Source organism: Leopardus geoffroyi, chromosome A2 (genome assembly GCF_018350155.1).
Source record: "Leopardus geoffroyi isolate Oge1 chromosome A2, O.geoffroyi_Oge1_pat1.0, whole genome shotgun sequence".
In the NCBI taxonomy this organism is placed as follows: domain Eukaryota; kingdom Metazoa; phylum Chordata; class Mammalia; order Carnivora; family Felidae; genus Leopardus; species Leopardus geoffroyi.
This window is the reverse complement of record NC_059331.1, coordinates 61,221,991-61,240,728: the sequence shown is the minus strand read 5'-3', so window position 1 is coordinate 61,240,728 and position 18,738 is coordinate 61,221,991. Positions and strand designations below refer to the sequence as shown.

The 18,738-nt window shown below is 42.1% G+C and overlaps 1 protein-coding gene across 1 annotated transcript; it reads left to right on the top strand.

Moving 5' to 3' along the window:
- Positions 1-8,193: 8,193 nt before the first annotated feature.
- On the top strand, positions 8,194-18,508 carry LOC123607230 (the record flags this gene model as incomplete). Its single annotated transcript, XM_045496382.1, is given in 5 exon segments — positions 8,194-8,286; positions 8,903-9,091; positions 17,712-18,056; positions 18,058-18,179; positions 18,181-18,508. Coding segments are annotated over 5 exon segments (1,077 nt in total), but the record flags the coding sequence as incomplete, so codon positions are not given.
- Between the last annotated feature and the right edge of the window lie 230 nt (positions 18,509-18,738).

Here is an 18,738-nt window from a genome sequence, read left to right as displayed (position 1 = left end):
ATATAGAATTTAAAGCAATGATCATAAGGAGACTCATTGGAGTTGTGAAATGTGTAGAAGAGTGCGACCCCTGACATAGAGATATGAATAACACAGTAGACACCGAGGACACAATGAAGGAGAAACATGCTTGCTGGAATGAACAGAGGAATGGAAGAAGCAGTGGAACACACTAGTGACCTCGAAGACTGAGTGATGGAAATTAATCACGCTGAACCAAAGAGAGAGAACAGAATTCTGCAACGTGAGATGAGACTAAGGGAACTCAGTGAATACAGGAAAGATAATAGTAGTCATATTGTAGGAGTCCCAGAAGGAAGAGAAAGTGGGGCAGAAAATTTATTTGAGGAAATAATAGCTGAAAACGTCCCTAATTGGGGGAGGGAAACAAACATCCACATCCGGAGGACCACAGAATTCCCATCAAAATCAACAAAATCAGGCCAACACACAAACATATTGTAAGAAAACTTGCAAATTGCAGTGACAATAAAGAAAAACTCTTAAAAGCAGCAAGACAAAAGAGACCTTAACATAGAAGGGAAGACCCATAAGGCTAGCTACAGATTTCTGAATAGAAACTTGGCAAGCCAGAAGAGAGTGACATCACATATTCAAAGTGCTGAATGGAAAAATCAGCAGCCAAGAATACTCTATCCAACAAGGCTATCATTCAGGATGAAGGAGACACAGACTTTCCCAAACAAAAACTAAAGGAGTTTGCACCACTAAACCAGTGCTGCAAGAAATATTACAAGGGAATCTTTGAGTGGAAAGGAGAGACCAACAGTGATGGTATAGAGGTAGAAGACACATCAAGTAAAAAATGAATATTTCTGGAAAAAATCAGTTAAGGAATTCAGAGAAATGGATTTGAAATATAATAACTTCTACCAAATTCCTAAGGAGGAGAAAATAATGGGTGCAAAGGTAAATGACCATCAACTTAATACAAACTGCTAAATGCAGAAGAGGTTATATAAACACCTAACAGTAACTATATACTAAAAACCAGTCATAAATATGCTAAGAATAGAGATAAAGATATCAAAATATATCACTAAAGAAAGTAAGAAAAACATGAAAGAAAGGCAAGAAATGATCAGAGAAAATCATTAGAAACCACAACAGAACAGGCAATAAAATGGCAATACGTACATACATATCAATCATTACTTTGAAGGTAAATGGAGTGAATGCTCCAATCTAGAGATGTAGGGTGTAAGAATGGATGAAAAAACAAAACAGATTTAGATGCCTACAAGTGACCCACTTTACACCTCAGGAATGATAGTGATAGGATAAAGAAACATTACACAAATGAATGTCAAAAGAAAGCTGGAGTAGCAATACTTGTATCAGAAAAAATACACTTAAAAAAAAGTACATAACGAGACAAAGGAGGACACTATATAACAGTAAATGGTACAACCCAAAAGGAAGATATAACAACTGTAAATATATCCCATAATTAAGTGGGATTTATTCCCAAGCTACAAAGGTGGTTCAATATTCGCAAATCAATCAATGTGATACAATATATCAACAGGAGAAAGGATGAGAACCATATGATCTGGGCATCTGGGTGGCTCAATCCTTTAACAGTTTGACATCAGCTCAGGTCATGACTTCATGATTCGTGAGTTCAAGTCCCGCGTCAGACTCTGTGTTGAAAGCTCAGAGCCAAGAGCCTCCTTCGAATTCTGTGTCTCCCTCGCTCTCTGGCCCTCCCCTGCTCATGCTCTGCCTCTCTCAAAATTAATAAACGTTAAAAGAAAAGAACCATACGGTCATTTCAATACATGCAGAAAGGAGAATTTGACAAAGTACAACATCTATTCATGATTGTAACCCCCTAAAGTACAGGGAACATACATCAACGTAGTAAAGGTTATCTATGAAAACCCTGAAGTTATAATCAACCTTAATGGGGAAAATCTGAGAACTTTTCCTGTAAGGTCAGGAAGAAGACAAGGATGATTACTCTTACCACTTTTAATAAACAAATTACTGGAAATCCTAGCCACAGCCAGCAGACAAAAGAAACGAAACAAAATGAAACGAAATGAAATGAAATGAAATAAAATAAAATAAAATAAAATAAAATAAAATAAAATAATAAAATAAAATAAATAAAATACAAACAAATCCAAATCTGGAAGAAGTGAAACTTTTACACTTTGCAGATTACATGACACTATATATAGAAAACCCTAAAGAGTCCACCCAATAACTGCTAGAACTGATAAATGAATTCAGCAATGTCACAGGAAACAAAATCATTGTACAGAAATCTGTCACATTTGTAGACAATACTGAAGCAGTAGAAAAAGAAATTAAGAAAACAGTCCCATTTACAGTTGTACACCAAATAATAAGGTATCTATGAATAAATCTAACCAAAGTGGTGAGGGACGTATACTCTGAAAAGTATAAAACAGTGATGAAAGAAATTCAAGATGACACAAAGAAATGGAAGGACATTCCATGCTTATGGATTGGAAGTACAAATATAGTGAAAATGTCTATAGTTTCCAAAGCAACTGACACAATTAATGCAATTTCCATCAAAATACCAACAGCAGTTTTCACAGAATGAGAACAGTCCTAAAATTTGTATGGAACCAAAAAAGACCCCAATCTTCAGAGTAAACAACCTTTATGTGAAGTGAAAATTATGGATGGCATTATGCCTCTGGATCTTCTGCTCCAAAACACAGTAACTCTGGCCTAAGCATTTGATCAAACGTTAGACATATCCCAACCAAGGATCATTCTACAAAATACATTCTACAAACATACCCTCAAAACTTTGCAGATTATGAAAAATATGGAAAAAAATCTAAAAATCGTCATGGCCAAGTGGAGCCTAAGGAGACAGGATGACTGTAATGTGCCAGCTGGGATGAGTCTGGGATAGAAGAGGTTAAAACCGAAGCAATCTGAATACAAATATAAATTTTACTTCATACTACCATATCTCTTTGGGATATTGATTGTTATTATGTACCAACTTATAGGACATCAATAGTCAGAAAACAGTCTGATGTATGTGGAGACTCAGGAATACCTTCCCAATTTTTCTGGTAACTAGAAACCCATCACGAATGAAAAGATTATTAGTAATCACGGTTTTATGTTTTCAACACATAATATTATATGGCTAGTTCTAGTATTAGTTACTAGTGATGGCCATTTACCTATTCTTGTTGTTCTTACTATTGTTTAATTTAAATAATAGCATTCATGGTACAGAAAACTGAATGCATGATATGCAATTCATAGAAATATCTACTTTATATATTTTAAGATAATAACATATGTATATACCATTGTATTATGTGGTATGTAAATTAAATGTTTTTCTGATCTTGAATGAGCATGTCAATGAATGGCTTTCCATAAAGGTGGTTATCCTAGATAATGAATGATACTCAGGTTTTACAGGATGTACTTCACATCATGCCTGAACATTGTCAAAAATAAAAATATACACATGGCCAGATGAATCATTGTGACTGGCTCACTTACTGTAAAGAATCCTTGCTTTAATATTTTCATGCATATTTTTAGCAGGAATAGAAGAGAATCAGATATTTCAAAAAAAAAGAGATATTCAAAGACTGGAAGAATGATAGGGAGTTCAAGGGGTTTCAGAAGGAAGAGATGTGACCATGAATCAGGAGTCACAGGCAAGCAGCTTTCTCTGGGCCACTCTGACATATTTGCATGACGATATGTGACTTGCCAAAGGGTTAGACCCAGAATTACAAGAGGGAAAGACAACACTTTAGGAAGAGGTGACTTGGAAAAGGTGCTTCTGTACCTAAGTGATGGCTCAGCAACCTCGCTGGGGTCCCTGGGTCAAAGACTTCAAAAGGCCAGCAACCTAGACTCACAAAGATCTTAGTAACATAGATCAATGCAACTTAGAGACACAAAGATCTTAGAGCCACAGAGTTGATCTTCATCTTTGATTAGGAAATGGCCACAGTTTCACAGGATATGATCATTGGGCTGGCAGTAGATGGCTAAAATACTATTTAGGGGTATATTTTTAATAAAAAAATGGATGTGTAAAAATTTGGGTTTGGAATGTTAAGAAAAATCACAGGCCCAATGTTACTTATGTTAAGGCCCCATGTCACTAAACCTAATTTGATTCCTGCAGGAAAGTATCCTTTAACCAGTCAGCAAAGAATTTCCTAGTCAGTGCTGGAAATTTAACTGATAGATCCCTGACATTCCCCTCAGAGGAGTCTTGCCTAAATAGGGTATTCCATGCCACTAATTTTTTAAAGTTTATTTTGAGAGCAAGAGAAAGAGGGCACACTCAAGGGAGGGGCAGGATGAGAGGGAAAGAGAGAATCCCACGACCACGAGGTCATGATCTGAGCCAGGATCAAGAGTCACACACTTAATCAAGCCATCCAGGCACCCCTAGATTGTGAGGTTTTAAAGGTTAGCAGTCTTGCTGGGATACAGCCCCGAGGGCACTGGCCTACTCCTGAAGAGAAGGCAGCAAACAACGTGCAGGCAGATGGCATGGAAAGAGTGATCTGTACAATGCCTGGTGCACAGAGAGGGGAGATTATACACTCAATGTGGAGAGCATCCCTGAGAAGCAGTGTTCACAATGAGGGGACAAAGAGTTGGGACAGAGGAGCCCCGTGTGCCATTTCTCTGATCTGCCCTGCGGCCCACCCCCCCCTCCCCCCAGCATAAACACAGAGTCATCTGCTGGAAACAAGGCAATTCCCACACTGGCTGCCCAAGCTGCTTACACCAACCCCACCTTCCTGTGCTCTGGTGAGACTGGCCTTCTAGGTTATTCAAGCTTGCCTCAGTCTCAATGGAGCTGGCCCACTCCCTAGAAGACCAGTGGAAGCCCATGACCACACCACCTCTCTTGACCAGACAGTTCTGCAGGGCTTCATTTCTAGTGGCAGTCGTTTCAAGTCTCATTTAACAAGCAGATCGGAGCAGACCTAGATAAGTATCACCACATTCTGGCCAAGGACCATACATTGCCCATACAACTGGCCTGAAGGATAGTGCAGCCAGAACACAAAACAGTGCATGCAACACACACCACAGACACTCCCTGATGTGCCAGGCCCTGGACATTGGATGACCTCCTCTTCATAAAACCATTCAACTCACAGGCAGGTAACATAATGAGCTTTGGTAACACAGAGAAGGCAAATACTCAGCCAAAATGCCAAGACAAGAGGAAGGCATCCCAAATGAAAGAACAAGATAAGGTCATGGGCAGAGAAATGGAAGGAACACTTCCAAACTCATTCTAAGAGGCCAGCTTGGCCCTGGGTCCAAACTGGACAAAGACCCCACTAAAAAGGAAAACTACAGACCAATTTCCCTGTATGTTCCCTGTATATATATACAATGAAATATAACTCAGCTTCAAGAAGAATGAAATCTTGCCATTTGCAACTATGTGGATGGAGCTAGAAAGTATTATGCTAAGTGAAATATGTCAATCAGAGAAAGACAAATATATGATTTCACTCATGTGAAATTTAAGAAACAATACAGATGAAAACATGGGAAGGGGGCAAGAAAAGAGAAGAGTGGTAACAAACGACATGAGTCTCTTAATGATAGAGAAAAAAAAGTGAAGGTTGATGAAGAGAGATGGGTTGGTGCTGGGCTAGATGGGGGACGAGTATTAAGGAGAACACTTATTGTGATGAACACTGGGTGTTGTATGTAAGAGATGAATCACTGAATTCTACTCCCGAATCCGAGAATGCACTGTATGTCAACTAAGACTTAAATTTAAAAAAATAAATAAATAAGGCTGTAACAAGAGATGAAGACGGACACTATCTCATACTAAAGGGGATAACCAAACAAGAAGATCCAATGATTGTAAATTTTGATGCTCCCAACATGTGATCACCAAGTATATAAAACATTTAACAACAACCATAAAGGAACTCATTTATAATAATATAACGATAGTAGAAGACTTTAACACATCACTCACATCAAAGAACAGAACCTGTAAAAAGAAAATCAATAAGGAAACAAAGGCTTTGAATGACACACTGGGCCAGATGGGTTTAACAGATATGTTCGGAACACTCCCTACTAAAATGGCAGAGTACACATTCTTTTCAAGTGCACATGGGGCATTCTTCAGAATTGATCACATTCTAGGTCACAAAGCAGGCCTCAACAGGTACCCAAAGACAGAGATCAGACCAAGCATCTTTTCTGACCACAAATCTAGGAAACTTGATGTTAACCACACACTCACACACACACACACACACACACACACACACACACACACACACAAAGGGGGAAAGGCCACAAAAAAAGGAGGTTAAATAACATGCTGCTAAATGAATGGGTCAAACAGGAAATCAATGAGAAAATACACTGAAGCAAATGAAAGTGAAAATACACTGGTAAAAACCTTGGGAATGCAGCAAATGCAGTCTATGATGGAAGTATATAGCAGTACAAGCCTACCATAAAAAGCAAGAAAAATCTCAAACAATCCTAACTTACAACTAAAGGAATGAGAAGAAGAACAGCAGAAGGAAGGAAATAATAGAGATTAAGGCAGAAATAAGGAATATAGAAACCAAAAAGACACTAGATCAAATCAATGAAACCAGGGGCTGGTTCTTTGAAAACAGTAATCAACTTGAAAACCTCCTAGGCAGACTTTTCACAAAGAAGAGAGAAAGGACTCAAGTAAATAAAATCACAAATAAGAAAGGAGACATAAAAGTCAACACCACAAAAATACAGTTAGAAGATAATATGAAAAACTATATGTAACAAATTGGACACTCTGAGAAAAATGGACAAATTCCTAGACCTGGTAAAAGAGGAGGTCCTCTTGCATCCATAGGGACCTACAGAACAGAAGTGACAGGTATGTTAGTATGACAGAAGCAGAATGCCCACAGGAGCTGAAACACAATGAAGCAGGTGTTGGCACCTGACCCCTTGTTCATTCATGGGTTCTAGTAGAACAGAGCATCAGTGCCAGAAAACTCCACCCTCCCACGAGGTCCCACCTACAGCCTGAAGGTACCAGATGGCACAAGGAAAAACTGTCGCCACACGTCACTGCCCATGTTTACAAATGAAGAAAACCAAGGAGTCCTATTCTAGAAGATTGATGGCAGTAATGCCAGTCTAATAAAGAAGCGTATTCCAGAGAGGCAGGCATCTATGTCCAGGACCCTTCTGGTGTCCTCTTCCACCAGATCTGCAGACTTTTTATTTGCACATTGAGATCAGACAGAACATGAAGGAATGAAAGAAAAGCCCAGCACCACACAGAGATTCAGGGTCACCCCAGGGTCAAAGCTCAACCTGCCATCCCATGCCTGTCCTCACTCTGCTTCCCTCCCTGACAAAGGCATCTTCTGTGCAAGGCCAGGGAGACCTCTGAGGAGATGGGGATTCCTGGAGTCCTGCAGGGGGCCTGGAAATGTGTTTTCTGAGAGAAACACATTACCTGTGCACATTCATTGGTCTCAAGTATGTTTATCTTAATTCACAGGTAATTCAGCTTTTAAATACAATATGAGTTGCAGAGCTGTTTTGTCCCATTGTAAAAGAGAGGTAGAAATTCTACATAAAAGAATGAACAGAAACATGTCTCAATTTCAGGTGTAAAACTCCCATAAGGTACCATGAGACAAAGTACCAGTTACAACTGCTCCCAGGACACAAGAGAACCTGCTCATATAAACACAACTGAAGAACTTTGTGAGATACTGGCCTGCAGATAATCACTGATTCTCTCCCTTCATGACTGCAGTTCCATGTACATTTTCGATTACACATGCCGCTTCTGAAAATTCAGAGTATTTCCACCTAGGGGACAACTGGAGAAATTCTCTATCGCACATTGACCAACACAGAAGGACCAGTAATGAATTCTGAAATTTATCTAAGAACGCTCAACACTGCACAAAGCACACAATGTAATGTTGGAAAGAGTTGTTATCTTTTCCAGTCACGAGGCTCATAGAAGACATTCTGAACAAATTCATGGCCTACACTGAAATAGGAAAAAATGAAAATAATAAGGATAATCCCATGTAAAGAAGGTGCGGAAGGAGTCAGAAGCTCCAGGAGACTTGAGGGTGCAGTGAAGTGTCATCCTCCTGAAGTTATTTCCACAAACACAAAGTGAGAGCCATGTGGTCCTCAGCCTCCATGCACTTGTGGCGTCCAGAGGCGCTAGCTAACATGATGATGTTAAGCTGGAGAAGCCTGGAGGCTTGTGAGGATGTAAATCAAACAGTAAAGACACCAGAGGACATAAAAGCCAGACAAGGCCAGACAAAAGTTTCCAGAAAGCATTGCAACTGAAACGGGCAACAGAATTTACCTTGTCTTTCTCTGCATCCTTGGTAGAGACACAACTGATATTCCCCATGGGAGCTGCACCATGTCCTAAGTCTCATAGTGGATGGAGGTGGATGGAGGTTGATTCTGACTTGCATAGACTGTGTGGAAGGAAAACAAACCATCCACCACAAGTTTCATTATATTCAACTCATTCACACTCTCGGGTCCCTTACTAGGGGCAGAGGGTTTTTCATGTGCTTTGAGGACAAGAGGGAGATCTGATCCTGTCTCTTGAGGAAGGTTTACAGGGCCTTGGTTCAGGTGTTTTTATAACTAATCAAGTAGCTGTGAACAGCTCAGGTCTCAACTCGCTAGAAAATAAGTTAGGGGTGTGTCTCATCCCTCAGAGAGCCCAGTACATGGTCTCTGTACAAGCTACATCCTAGGGAGTGCTATGTCTGTCAGCATGTATAAGGCCTCTTCCCTTCTCTATCAGAGACACTTGTTGCCCAGCTCACTATGGTGAAATGACTTCCCATTTCATGCATGTCCTGAGAAACTTGAAGAACATTACAACGTCCTCATTCAGGCTGACCTGAAAGCCCTGTGGTGCCATAACTGCATCTTCCCCAAACACATAACAAGTAAAAGACAAAATGTGTTTTATAAGTCAACTCATACTGGTCATATCATCTACATGGTGGAGGAGGAAGGTGAGGTCCCAGAGGACCCCAGTATGGAGAAGGTGGGGGTGGCCCAAAGCCCATGCATAGTGATAAAGGGCAGCCCATGGGGTATGACATGGAGGGCACTTCTGGGAAAGGAGGAAATATCCTGGAAACCATGTGGACCTGCAGGACAGAAATTAAACTTTTGAGATTTGGTAGGGTAAAAGGTGAAAAATCCAACACCAACACCAACACTAACATACCTGAACCCCAATGAAGCCAGAATGGTACCTGTCTCATTCCCCTCCACCTGGTTTCAACAGAGCAGCATCAGTGCCACTAAACTCCACCCTTCCCACTGGGTCCCACCTAGAACTCCTGGGAGTTGGAGGAGACAAAGCAGTGCATTGCTGGCAGCATGAAGGGTACTAGCTGTGTCTGCAAATGTAGGGAAGGAAGTGGCTAGTCTTAAAGGATCAGAGGGATAATTCCAGACTACTAAAGAAAGTCTGTTTCACACACACAGGCTTCTATTTCCAGGACTACACTCCACCCAGGCTTCACCACCTCAACAGCTTCGTCTGGGCATAATAAGACCTGAAATGATGAGGAAGAATTTTGTTTCTGTCCCATTCATTTATATCTTTAATCCATTTCAAGTTAATTCTTGGAGTGGTATAACATAAGGTGCTAAGCTTTATTCTTACACATGTGAATATCCATTTTTCCCAGCACCAGTTATTCAAGAGACTACCATTCTCCACTGTGTATTCTTGTCTCCCTTGTCAAATACTAGTTCACTATGCGTGCATGGGCTTAGTTTGGGCTCTCAATTTCCCTTTCATTGTTTTGTGTGTGTGCTTATGCCAGTGACATAACTGATTTCTTTGTGTTAGAATGCAGCTTGAAATCAAGAAGTGTGATGCCTCCTGTTTTGTTCCTTCTTGCATTGGCTACTTGGGGTATTTTTGTGGTTCCAAATACATTTTAGGATATGTGTTTCTACTTGCATAAAAATTGCATCGGAGTCTTGATAGAGATTGCACTGGATCTCTAGAGGGCTTTGGGTAGTATGGGCATTGTATCTATATTAATTCCTCCGAAAGATGGACGTGGGATGTCTTTTCACTGACTTGTGTGTTCTCCTGTTTCTTTCATCCAAATTGAATTTCTTCCATTTCTGAACACAGGTTTTATAGTTTTCTGTAGAGAGATCTTTCACTTCCTTGGCTAAATTTATTCCAATAAATGTTATTGTTTTTGATGCTATTGTAAATGGGATTGTTTTCTTTCCTTCTTAGATAATTTGGTTAGTGTATAGAAATGCTATAGAATTTGATATGGTGACTTCCTAGTTTGGAACTTTAATGCATTTCTTGATTAGATATTAACAGGTTCATTTACATTAAACTTTTTATTTCATTCTTTTACCTTATTAAAAAAATCATGTTATTTGGGAATAGCTGACACACTATGTTACATTAGTTTCAGATGAACAACATAGTGATTGGACAAGTGTATACATTCTGCTACACTAACACAGGTGTAGCAACAGTCTGTCACCATGCATCACTATTCCAGCACCATTCTCAATGTTCCCTATGCTATATCTTCTATCTGTGATTTATTCATTCCATAACCAGAAGCCTGAATCACCCAATCCCCTTCACATATCTAGGGCATCCTTGTCTTGTGCCTGATCTTAGAGGAAAATCTTTCACAATTTCACTATTGAGTATGATGTTAGCTTCACATACATGGCTTCACATACATGGCCTTTCTTATGTTGAGATATGTTCCTTCTACACGGAATTTTTAGAGTTTTTTAGCACGAATGGATACCAAATTTGGTCAGAACTTTTTTTCTGTGTCTATTGATGTCATCACATGAGTTTTATTTTTAATTTTTAAAATGTATGGGGCGCCTGGGTGGCTCAGTTGGTTGAGCGTCCGACTTGGATTCAGGTCATGATCTCGCGGTCTGTGGGTACAAGCCCCACATCGGGCTCTGTGCTGACAGCTCAGAGCCTGGAGCCTGCTTCGGATTCTGTGTCTCAATCTCTTTCTGCCCCTCCCCTGCTCATGCCCTGTCTCTCTTTCTCTCTCTGTCAAAAAGAAATAAGCATTAAGAAATTTTTTTTAAAACAAGTATTTATTTTAGTTTAAATTTATTTATGTATTTCTTTAGTATTTATTTTTTCAAGTTTTTATTAAAATTCCAGTTGGTTAACTTACAGTGTAATGTTAGTTTCAGGTATAGAATGTAGTCATCCATCACGTACATACAACACCCAGTGTTCCTCACGACTAGCGCCCTCCTTAGCCCATCACCCATTTAACCCACCCCCCTGCCCAACTCCCTTCTAGTAACCCTCCCTTTGCTATTTATACTTAAGTGTCTGGTTTCTGGTTGATTTTTCTTTCATTCAATTATGTGAGGGGTCATATTTATTGATTTGCATTTTGAAACATCCTTCCTTTACAGGGAGAAAACCCTTCATCACGGTCAATGATCCTTTTAATGTGATGCTGAATATGGTTTGCCTGTATATTACTGGGAATTATTCATCTATATTCATCACGGGGATACTGGCCTATAGTTTTCTTTTCAGGTAGGATCCTTTTCTGGCTCCCTACCAGGGTAATTCCAGTCTCAGGAAATGAGTTTGGTGGTGTTCATTCCTTTTGAATCAGTGAGAGGACTGCTGTTAGTTTCATCTACCAATGTTTGGTCACATTCACCAGTGAATCCACCTGGTCCTGGACTTTTCTTCCCTGAGAGAATTTCGATTACTGATTCAATTTACTTGCATTGGTTATCTTCTTGTATTGATGCAGTCTTCCTTTAATGGGTCTGTGAAAACCTTCTCTTTCTTCCTGATACAGTCTTGATAGGTTGTGTGTTTCTAAGAACCTATCCATTTCTTCTAGGTAGGCGGTTTTCTGGCATCTAATTTGGCCATAGTCGCCTCCTTGTCGCCTTCATGTTTCTTTGGTATAAGACATAATGTCTTCTCTTTTATTTATAATTCTTTTGAATTGGGTCCTCTCTCTGTCTTTGCATAGTCTATGTATAGACTTGACAATTTTGTTTCACTCTTCTGAAAACCCACTGTTGGTCTTCTTTATATTTTCTATTGATTTCATTTTCTCAGTTTCGTTGGTTTGCATTACCATATGGATTAGTTTCTCCCTTTTGAGAACATTGGACATAGATTGTTGTTTTTTTTTTTCCTAGTTTTGAAGTTAAAAGTACGTTGTTCATTTGAGTCCCAAATGTATCCTCCACGCATGCAAATCCAGTGACTCATCAGAGAACCTTCAGTAGGTCTTTTCTGTCCTATTTCTCATTCTCAGAACTCTGAGAAATAGAACCAGAAAATTTATTTGAAGACAAAATAGATGAAAACTTCCTTAATGCGGGGAAGGAAACAGATCCAGAGCAGGAGGCGCAAAGACCCACAATATATTCAACAGAAGCAGATCCACACCAAGTTGTATAGTAATTAAAACCCAAAATGTCATGATAAATAAAAATTTTCACAGCAGGAAAACAAAAGATGACATTTACCTACAAGGGAAACCTCATAAAGTTATCACTGCATGTTTTTCAGAAGAAACTTGGAAACTGTAAGTGAGCAGCACGGTTTGGTAAAGGTGCCGAATGGAAAACATCTGCAGCCAAAGAGGGTCTATCCAGAACACTATCATTCAGATGGAAGGAGAGATCAAGAGGTTCCCAAATAAATACTAAGCGAGTTCACAACCAACATACAACCCCTGCAAGAAATATTGAAGGGGACTCTTTAAGTGGAAAAGAAACACCTAAAGTGACAATATTAAAGTGTGAATGCAAAAGCAAGAAAAATGAGTGTATCTGTAAAACATCAGCCAAAGTATTCACGATATGAAAGGTTTTGAAATAGGAACACTACATAGCTACAACACAGGGAAGAGAGGAGTAAGAACTAGTTCAAACTTAAACAACTATCAACTTAATATAGACTTCTATATGCATAAGTGGTTAGGTACAAACCTAATCATAACCAGAAATCAAACACCACTAATACAAATGCAGAGTATAAAGACAAGCAATTTCAAACGTGCTACTAAAGAAACCCAGCAAACCGTAAAAAAGAGAAAAAGAAAGGATCAGAAAGATTCAGAAACAACCATCATCAAGTAATAAAAGGACAAGTATATGTCTATCAATTACTTTGAAAGGAAACAGAATAAATGCTCAAATCAAAGACACTGGGTGGCAGATAGGGGCAACTGGATGGCTCAATCGCTTGAGATTTCCAGTCTTGATTTCAGCTCAGGCTATGATGCCAGGATCATGGGATTGAGCCCCAATTGGGCTCTGCACTGAGCATGGAACTTGCCAAAGATACATCCTCATTCTCATTCTCTTTCTTTCTATCTTTTCCCATACGCCCACCCCACCATCCCGTGCCTGTGCTCTCTCTCCTCATAATAAAAGGCACTGGGTGTTAGAATGAATGAAATATATGACCCATGTATCTCTCCCTAAAAGAGATTAATTATAACTAAAGTATCAAAAGAAAACTGCAGTCACCATACCTATATTAGACAAATAGATTTCAAAATAAAACTGTAACAAGAGACAAAGAAGGACACTATAATAATAAAAGGTATAATACAACAAAAAGAACAATTGTAAACAAATATGCGCTTAACCTGAGAGCATCGAACACAAAACAGTAAAAACCTAAAGTAAAGAATCGATACTCATGCAAACATAGTAGGGCACTTTAACACCCCAATGACATCAATGGAGATATCGTTCCACAGAAAATATACATTTGTATTTTCTAACAACAGCATGCACATGGGTTCAAGAATCAGTGAAGAAATACTCAACATGGAATGTGGGATATCACCATGTCATTTCCAAAGAGCAACTGCAGCTGCACTAGAGGATTCCTGAGGCATACACGAAGGGTGGAACATACATTTGTCTAGACTTGGAAGCCACAGAATAATCCTGACTGGCACACACCCTTGTGTACTCCACTCAGTCTTTTGGGGAGACAACTGTTCTGCTGTGGGGTAATTGCCTGGAGCCTCCTGGGACCTAATCCTAAACCTAACGGTAACCCTAACCAGAACCCTCACTTCTGTGCAAGGGGAGATGGAGATCAGAGATCAGAGTCAGGAACCATGTAACTGTTAATCGGACAGTGCCCAGCATTCACAACCAGCTAACATGTGGCCATTCTTAAGGGCACATTGCCCTCCTTCATGGAGACCTGAGTGCTTGGCAGGCTTCTGTTGGCCTGAGGGGGGATGATTACCTTGTTCCCACTGGCCCCTGTGACTTCCCTGCATTCTGAGAAGATCAAACTTGGAGCATGAGTATTGTTCTTCCCCAGATGGTCAGGGCAGAGAATCCATTCAAGGGCTCTGGGACCACAACCCAATTCCACAGACATGGCTGCCAGCCAGCACAGCGAAGCCAACATTCAGAGAGATCACGAGTGCCTCCACCCACTGAAGAGAAGAGTAAGGCAAGAGCCACAAGCCTTCCTGTGCTATCAAGGTCAGAATGCAGTGTTCTGGTGGCTAGTGCTTCCTTTCATTGCAACCCCACAGGAGTTTCCTTCTTACTGTCAGGACACAAAGCTTACCTAGGAAATGGAGCTCACGTCAGCAGTCCCAGCTTCATTCCATTTTCACCTGAGGTGAATACTTTTGGCCTTCAGTATGTTTCTTCTGTTTTTTTTTTAATTATTATTATTATTATTATTATTATCAATTTTTATTTTTATTAACCAGTTGTCACTGTGGGTCTTTGGGGGCAGGAGTCTGGAAGCTTCTCCTATGATTTTAATTGTCAAGTCTTTTATAGCAAGTTTCCTGAATGTCAGATCGCTTGGACAATGGGTGCCTCATGGGCTTCCCTGCCAAATGTACATTGCCAACAGGAAGCAGGTGCTCTAGGGCGCTGGAAAGCGCCCAGCACAAGAGGTTAGCCTGTGTTGAAAGCAGCCTGCCTTACTTCTAGGGCAAAGTAAATACATCAGCAGTAAGGAGTCAGGGGCAATGCAGCTGTCCCAGCAATTGACAGCAAGCTCCTACTCCCTTCCTGTGCCAACCTGGACAAATCTGTTTCTGATAGCACTGAGAAAATATTGTCATCTTCTTACTGAAAAGATGGTGGTTGGCAGGCTGTGGTTGGCATGACAATGGTCACCCTGCTGACACTTTCCCCCTGCTTCCTGAAATGCCTGCATTCCTAGCAGTTGAAGTTTTGCCTATGCATATTGAACGCCTGAGCTGGTCAGCCAAGAAAAAGATCAATCAAAGTGTGTAAGACCAGAGTCCCATTCCACACACTTAAGTGTTAGCTGAGAGCCAACACCACCATCACCTAATTACCACTGCCTCTATCCACTGAAGGAAAGGGCTGGACAAAAGGTGAGGGCCCAAAGACTCCTTGACCTATCTGAGGTAAGAATGTAGAGAGCTTGTAGACAGGGCTCTCACGTTTTGCGTGATAAAGTGTTGGGGCGTGATGGTGGGGTTTGTGGGGTTCAGAGCTGACGGCCAGGACAGAATTCTTGAAGACTTCTTTGGTGCCAAAAGGTGAATCTTCCTGTGGGCAGGAAGAGCTGCCCCCACTGGGGTTGTGAAGAGTGACAGTTATATACTATAGGCTTGGGGAAGGTAAAGTCCACTGGCAAGATTCCAAGGAGACTTTCACATGCTACAGACTCACAGAACACCAGAGGCCTAGCTATTGTCAAGTTAAGGTGGTTTTTCCCTGTAGCAAAGCATTAACATTAAGACAGTAGGGAGTTCCAGGAGAAACATTGGACTCCACCAGCCTCAAATATTTGTCCGTGAGCTGCAGGCTACAAGGAAATTCAAATTTAATTTCTTTAGATGTTTATTTATTTATTTTGAGAGAGAGAGAGAGAGAGAGGAAAGGAGAGAAGGAGTGGGGACGGGCAGACAGAGAAAGGGAGACACAGAATCTGAAGCAGGTTCCAGAACCTGAGCTGTCAGCACAGGGCCCGACAATGGGGCTGGAATTCAGGAACTGGGAGATCATGACCTGAGCCAAAGTTGGAAGCTTAACCGACTGAGCCATGTAGGCGCTGCAGGAACCTCTATTTTATCTGCCATTTCCTCTTGCCTTTGTTCCCCACATCACTATGGAGAGGAGGGTGAGGTTGGGGCTTCAGCAAACTGAGTCAATAGTGAAAGGGCGGACCTACGCCAGCCGACTCCATCTTGTTCTGTGTCCTCCACCTTGACCACACCTCCTCCCCTTGAGTAACCTCTTGCTCACCTGTTCAAACTTCCCAATTAAACACACCTGGCGACCTGCGTAACAGGACTCCAACCCTTCCCCAGCCAATCTGCCGAGGCCATGACCCTTCCCCAGCCAATTGGCTGAGGCCAAAGCCATTACCTCACCAACTGCCCCTAGACCCCAATAAAACCTTTGTGCTTTTGAAACTCGCTCTCTCTCCCCGGCATCTCACTGCTGCGTCAGTGCAGGTAGGGGATTGAGCTCGAGCTAGCTCGAATAAGGGCTCTTTGCTTTTGCATAGGACTTGGCTCCCTGGTGGTCTCTGGGGATCACGAATTCTGGGCATAACATTTGGGGGCTTGTCTGGGATCCCCAAGACCCCTGAGGGACTCCTGACCCGGAGAGCCTGACTGGCCACCGTTAGTGTCTGTTCATTCTGTCTTTTCTGTGTGAGCTCATTTCTGAAATTCTGGTAGTGCCCGACGCGGTCTAAGTGGATGCACTGGAGGACCACGGGCCGGGAGTTTCGGAAGACATTCTGATCCTCCCTTTTGGAGGGACGTGGAATCCCCTCATTGGTTTTGGAGGGACATGGAATCCCCTCAAAGGTCTGAGACAAGGCGGGTCACTCCCGCTGGTTGGCGCGGGGCCATCATCAAGCTTTCAGTTTTGCTTCCATGGAGTTGGAAGACTTTCTAGGGGCCCTGTGTTTGTCTGTTTCTGTGTTTCTCTGTTTTGTTCTGTGGACTTACTGGATGGACATTATGGGACAGACTCAGACTACTCCTCTAAGTATTATGATTGATCACTTTAAGGATGTGAGGGGAAGAGCTAACAACCTCAGTGTGGAAGTCCAAAAGGGTCGGTGGCAGGTTTTTTGTTCTAGCGAGTGGCCAACTTTCAATGTCCGATGGCCACCAGAGGGGACCTTCGACCTCCCTACCATCCAAGTCAGGAGTATCATCTCTCGGCCTAAGATGGGCCATCTTGATCAGCTCCCTTACATTATCACTTGGCAGGACCTTGTAGAAGACCCACCCTCTTGGCTTAAGCCCTTCCTAGCCCCACTCCCTCCGGAGCCAAAACCCATTCTTGCTTTGCAGGGGACAAAGAAGAAGGAAAACAAGAAAAGTCTTACCCAGCCTTCAACACCCCTCTACCCTGTCCTACAGTGGGGGACTAAAGAAGAATTAATTTTTCCTCCCCCGTATAACCCCCCTAGGATGCCAGAAGAACACCATCCTCCCCCTCCGGGGGAGGCAGACGCTGTTCCGAGAGCAGGAGGTGGAAATGCTCCAGTGGGAAGCCCACCCTTTACCAGACAAAGGGCTCAGAGGGAGCAATCCGCCTCCACCGCCAACTCCACTATTCTGCCCCTGTGAGCCGCCGGACCCCCAGATGCGGAGGGGAATTAGCCCCATCACTATTGGCCTTTTGCCACTAGTGACCTCTACAATTGGAAAGCTCAGAATCCTAAGTTTTCCAAGAAACTGGCAGGGCTTATTGATTTATTAGACTCTGCTCTTTTTACTCATCAGCCCACGTGGGATGATTGCCAGCAGCTTTTGCAGGTCCTGTTCACGACTGAGGAAAGAGAAAGAATCCTCAATGAGGCCCGAAAACTAGTTCCAGGAGCAGACGGGAATCCCACCACCAACCAGGCTCAGATAGATGTCTCCTTCCCCTTAACTCGGCCCCAGTGGGATTTCAACATGGCAGAAGGTAAGGAGCAGCTCCGGGTCTACCGCCAGACTCTAATGGGGGGGTCTCCGAATGGCTGCTAGAAAGCCAACCAATTTGGCCAAGGTAGGAAATGTACAACAGGGAAAAGATGAATCTCCTGCTGCCTTTTTAGAACAGATCATGGAGGCATTCCGTACCTATACCCATGGATCCAGAGGCTCCAGAAAGCAAGGCAGCTGTTATCATGGCCTTTGTAAACCAATCGGCCATAGACATTAGGAGAAAATTACAGAAAATAGATAGACTAGGAGAAAAAAGTCTGCAGGACTTACTGGTGGTAGCCAAAAAGGTATATAATAACCGGGAGTCTCCTGAGGACAAGCAGGCTCATGCCATGGTGGCTGCCAGCAGTAAGCAGACTCGAGACCTGGTCAGAATACTACTAGCTACCACTGCTGACTCCCCCGAGGAACGAGACCACTGTCTCTGGCAGCTGGCAGATGATGCAAGAAAAGGTAAAGGAACCACCGGGGGGGGGGGTGGGGAAGCAGAGGCTGCAGAAAGATCAGTGTGCGTACTGCGAGGAGATAGGGCATTGGGCCGGAGATTGTCCGGAAAGGGCCGGTGGGAAGGGAAGCAAGACTGATCAAGTAAAAGTCCTAGAGCTAGATGAACTGAGTGATTAGGGGATTCGGGGTTCGGACCCTCTCCCCGAACCCAGGGTAACTCTTAAAGTGGAGGGGACCCCTGTTGACTTCC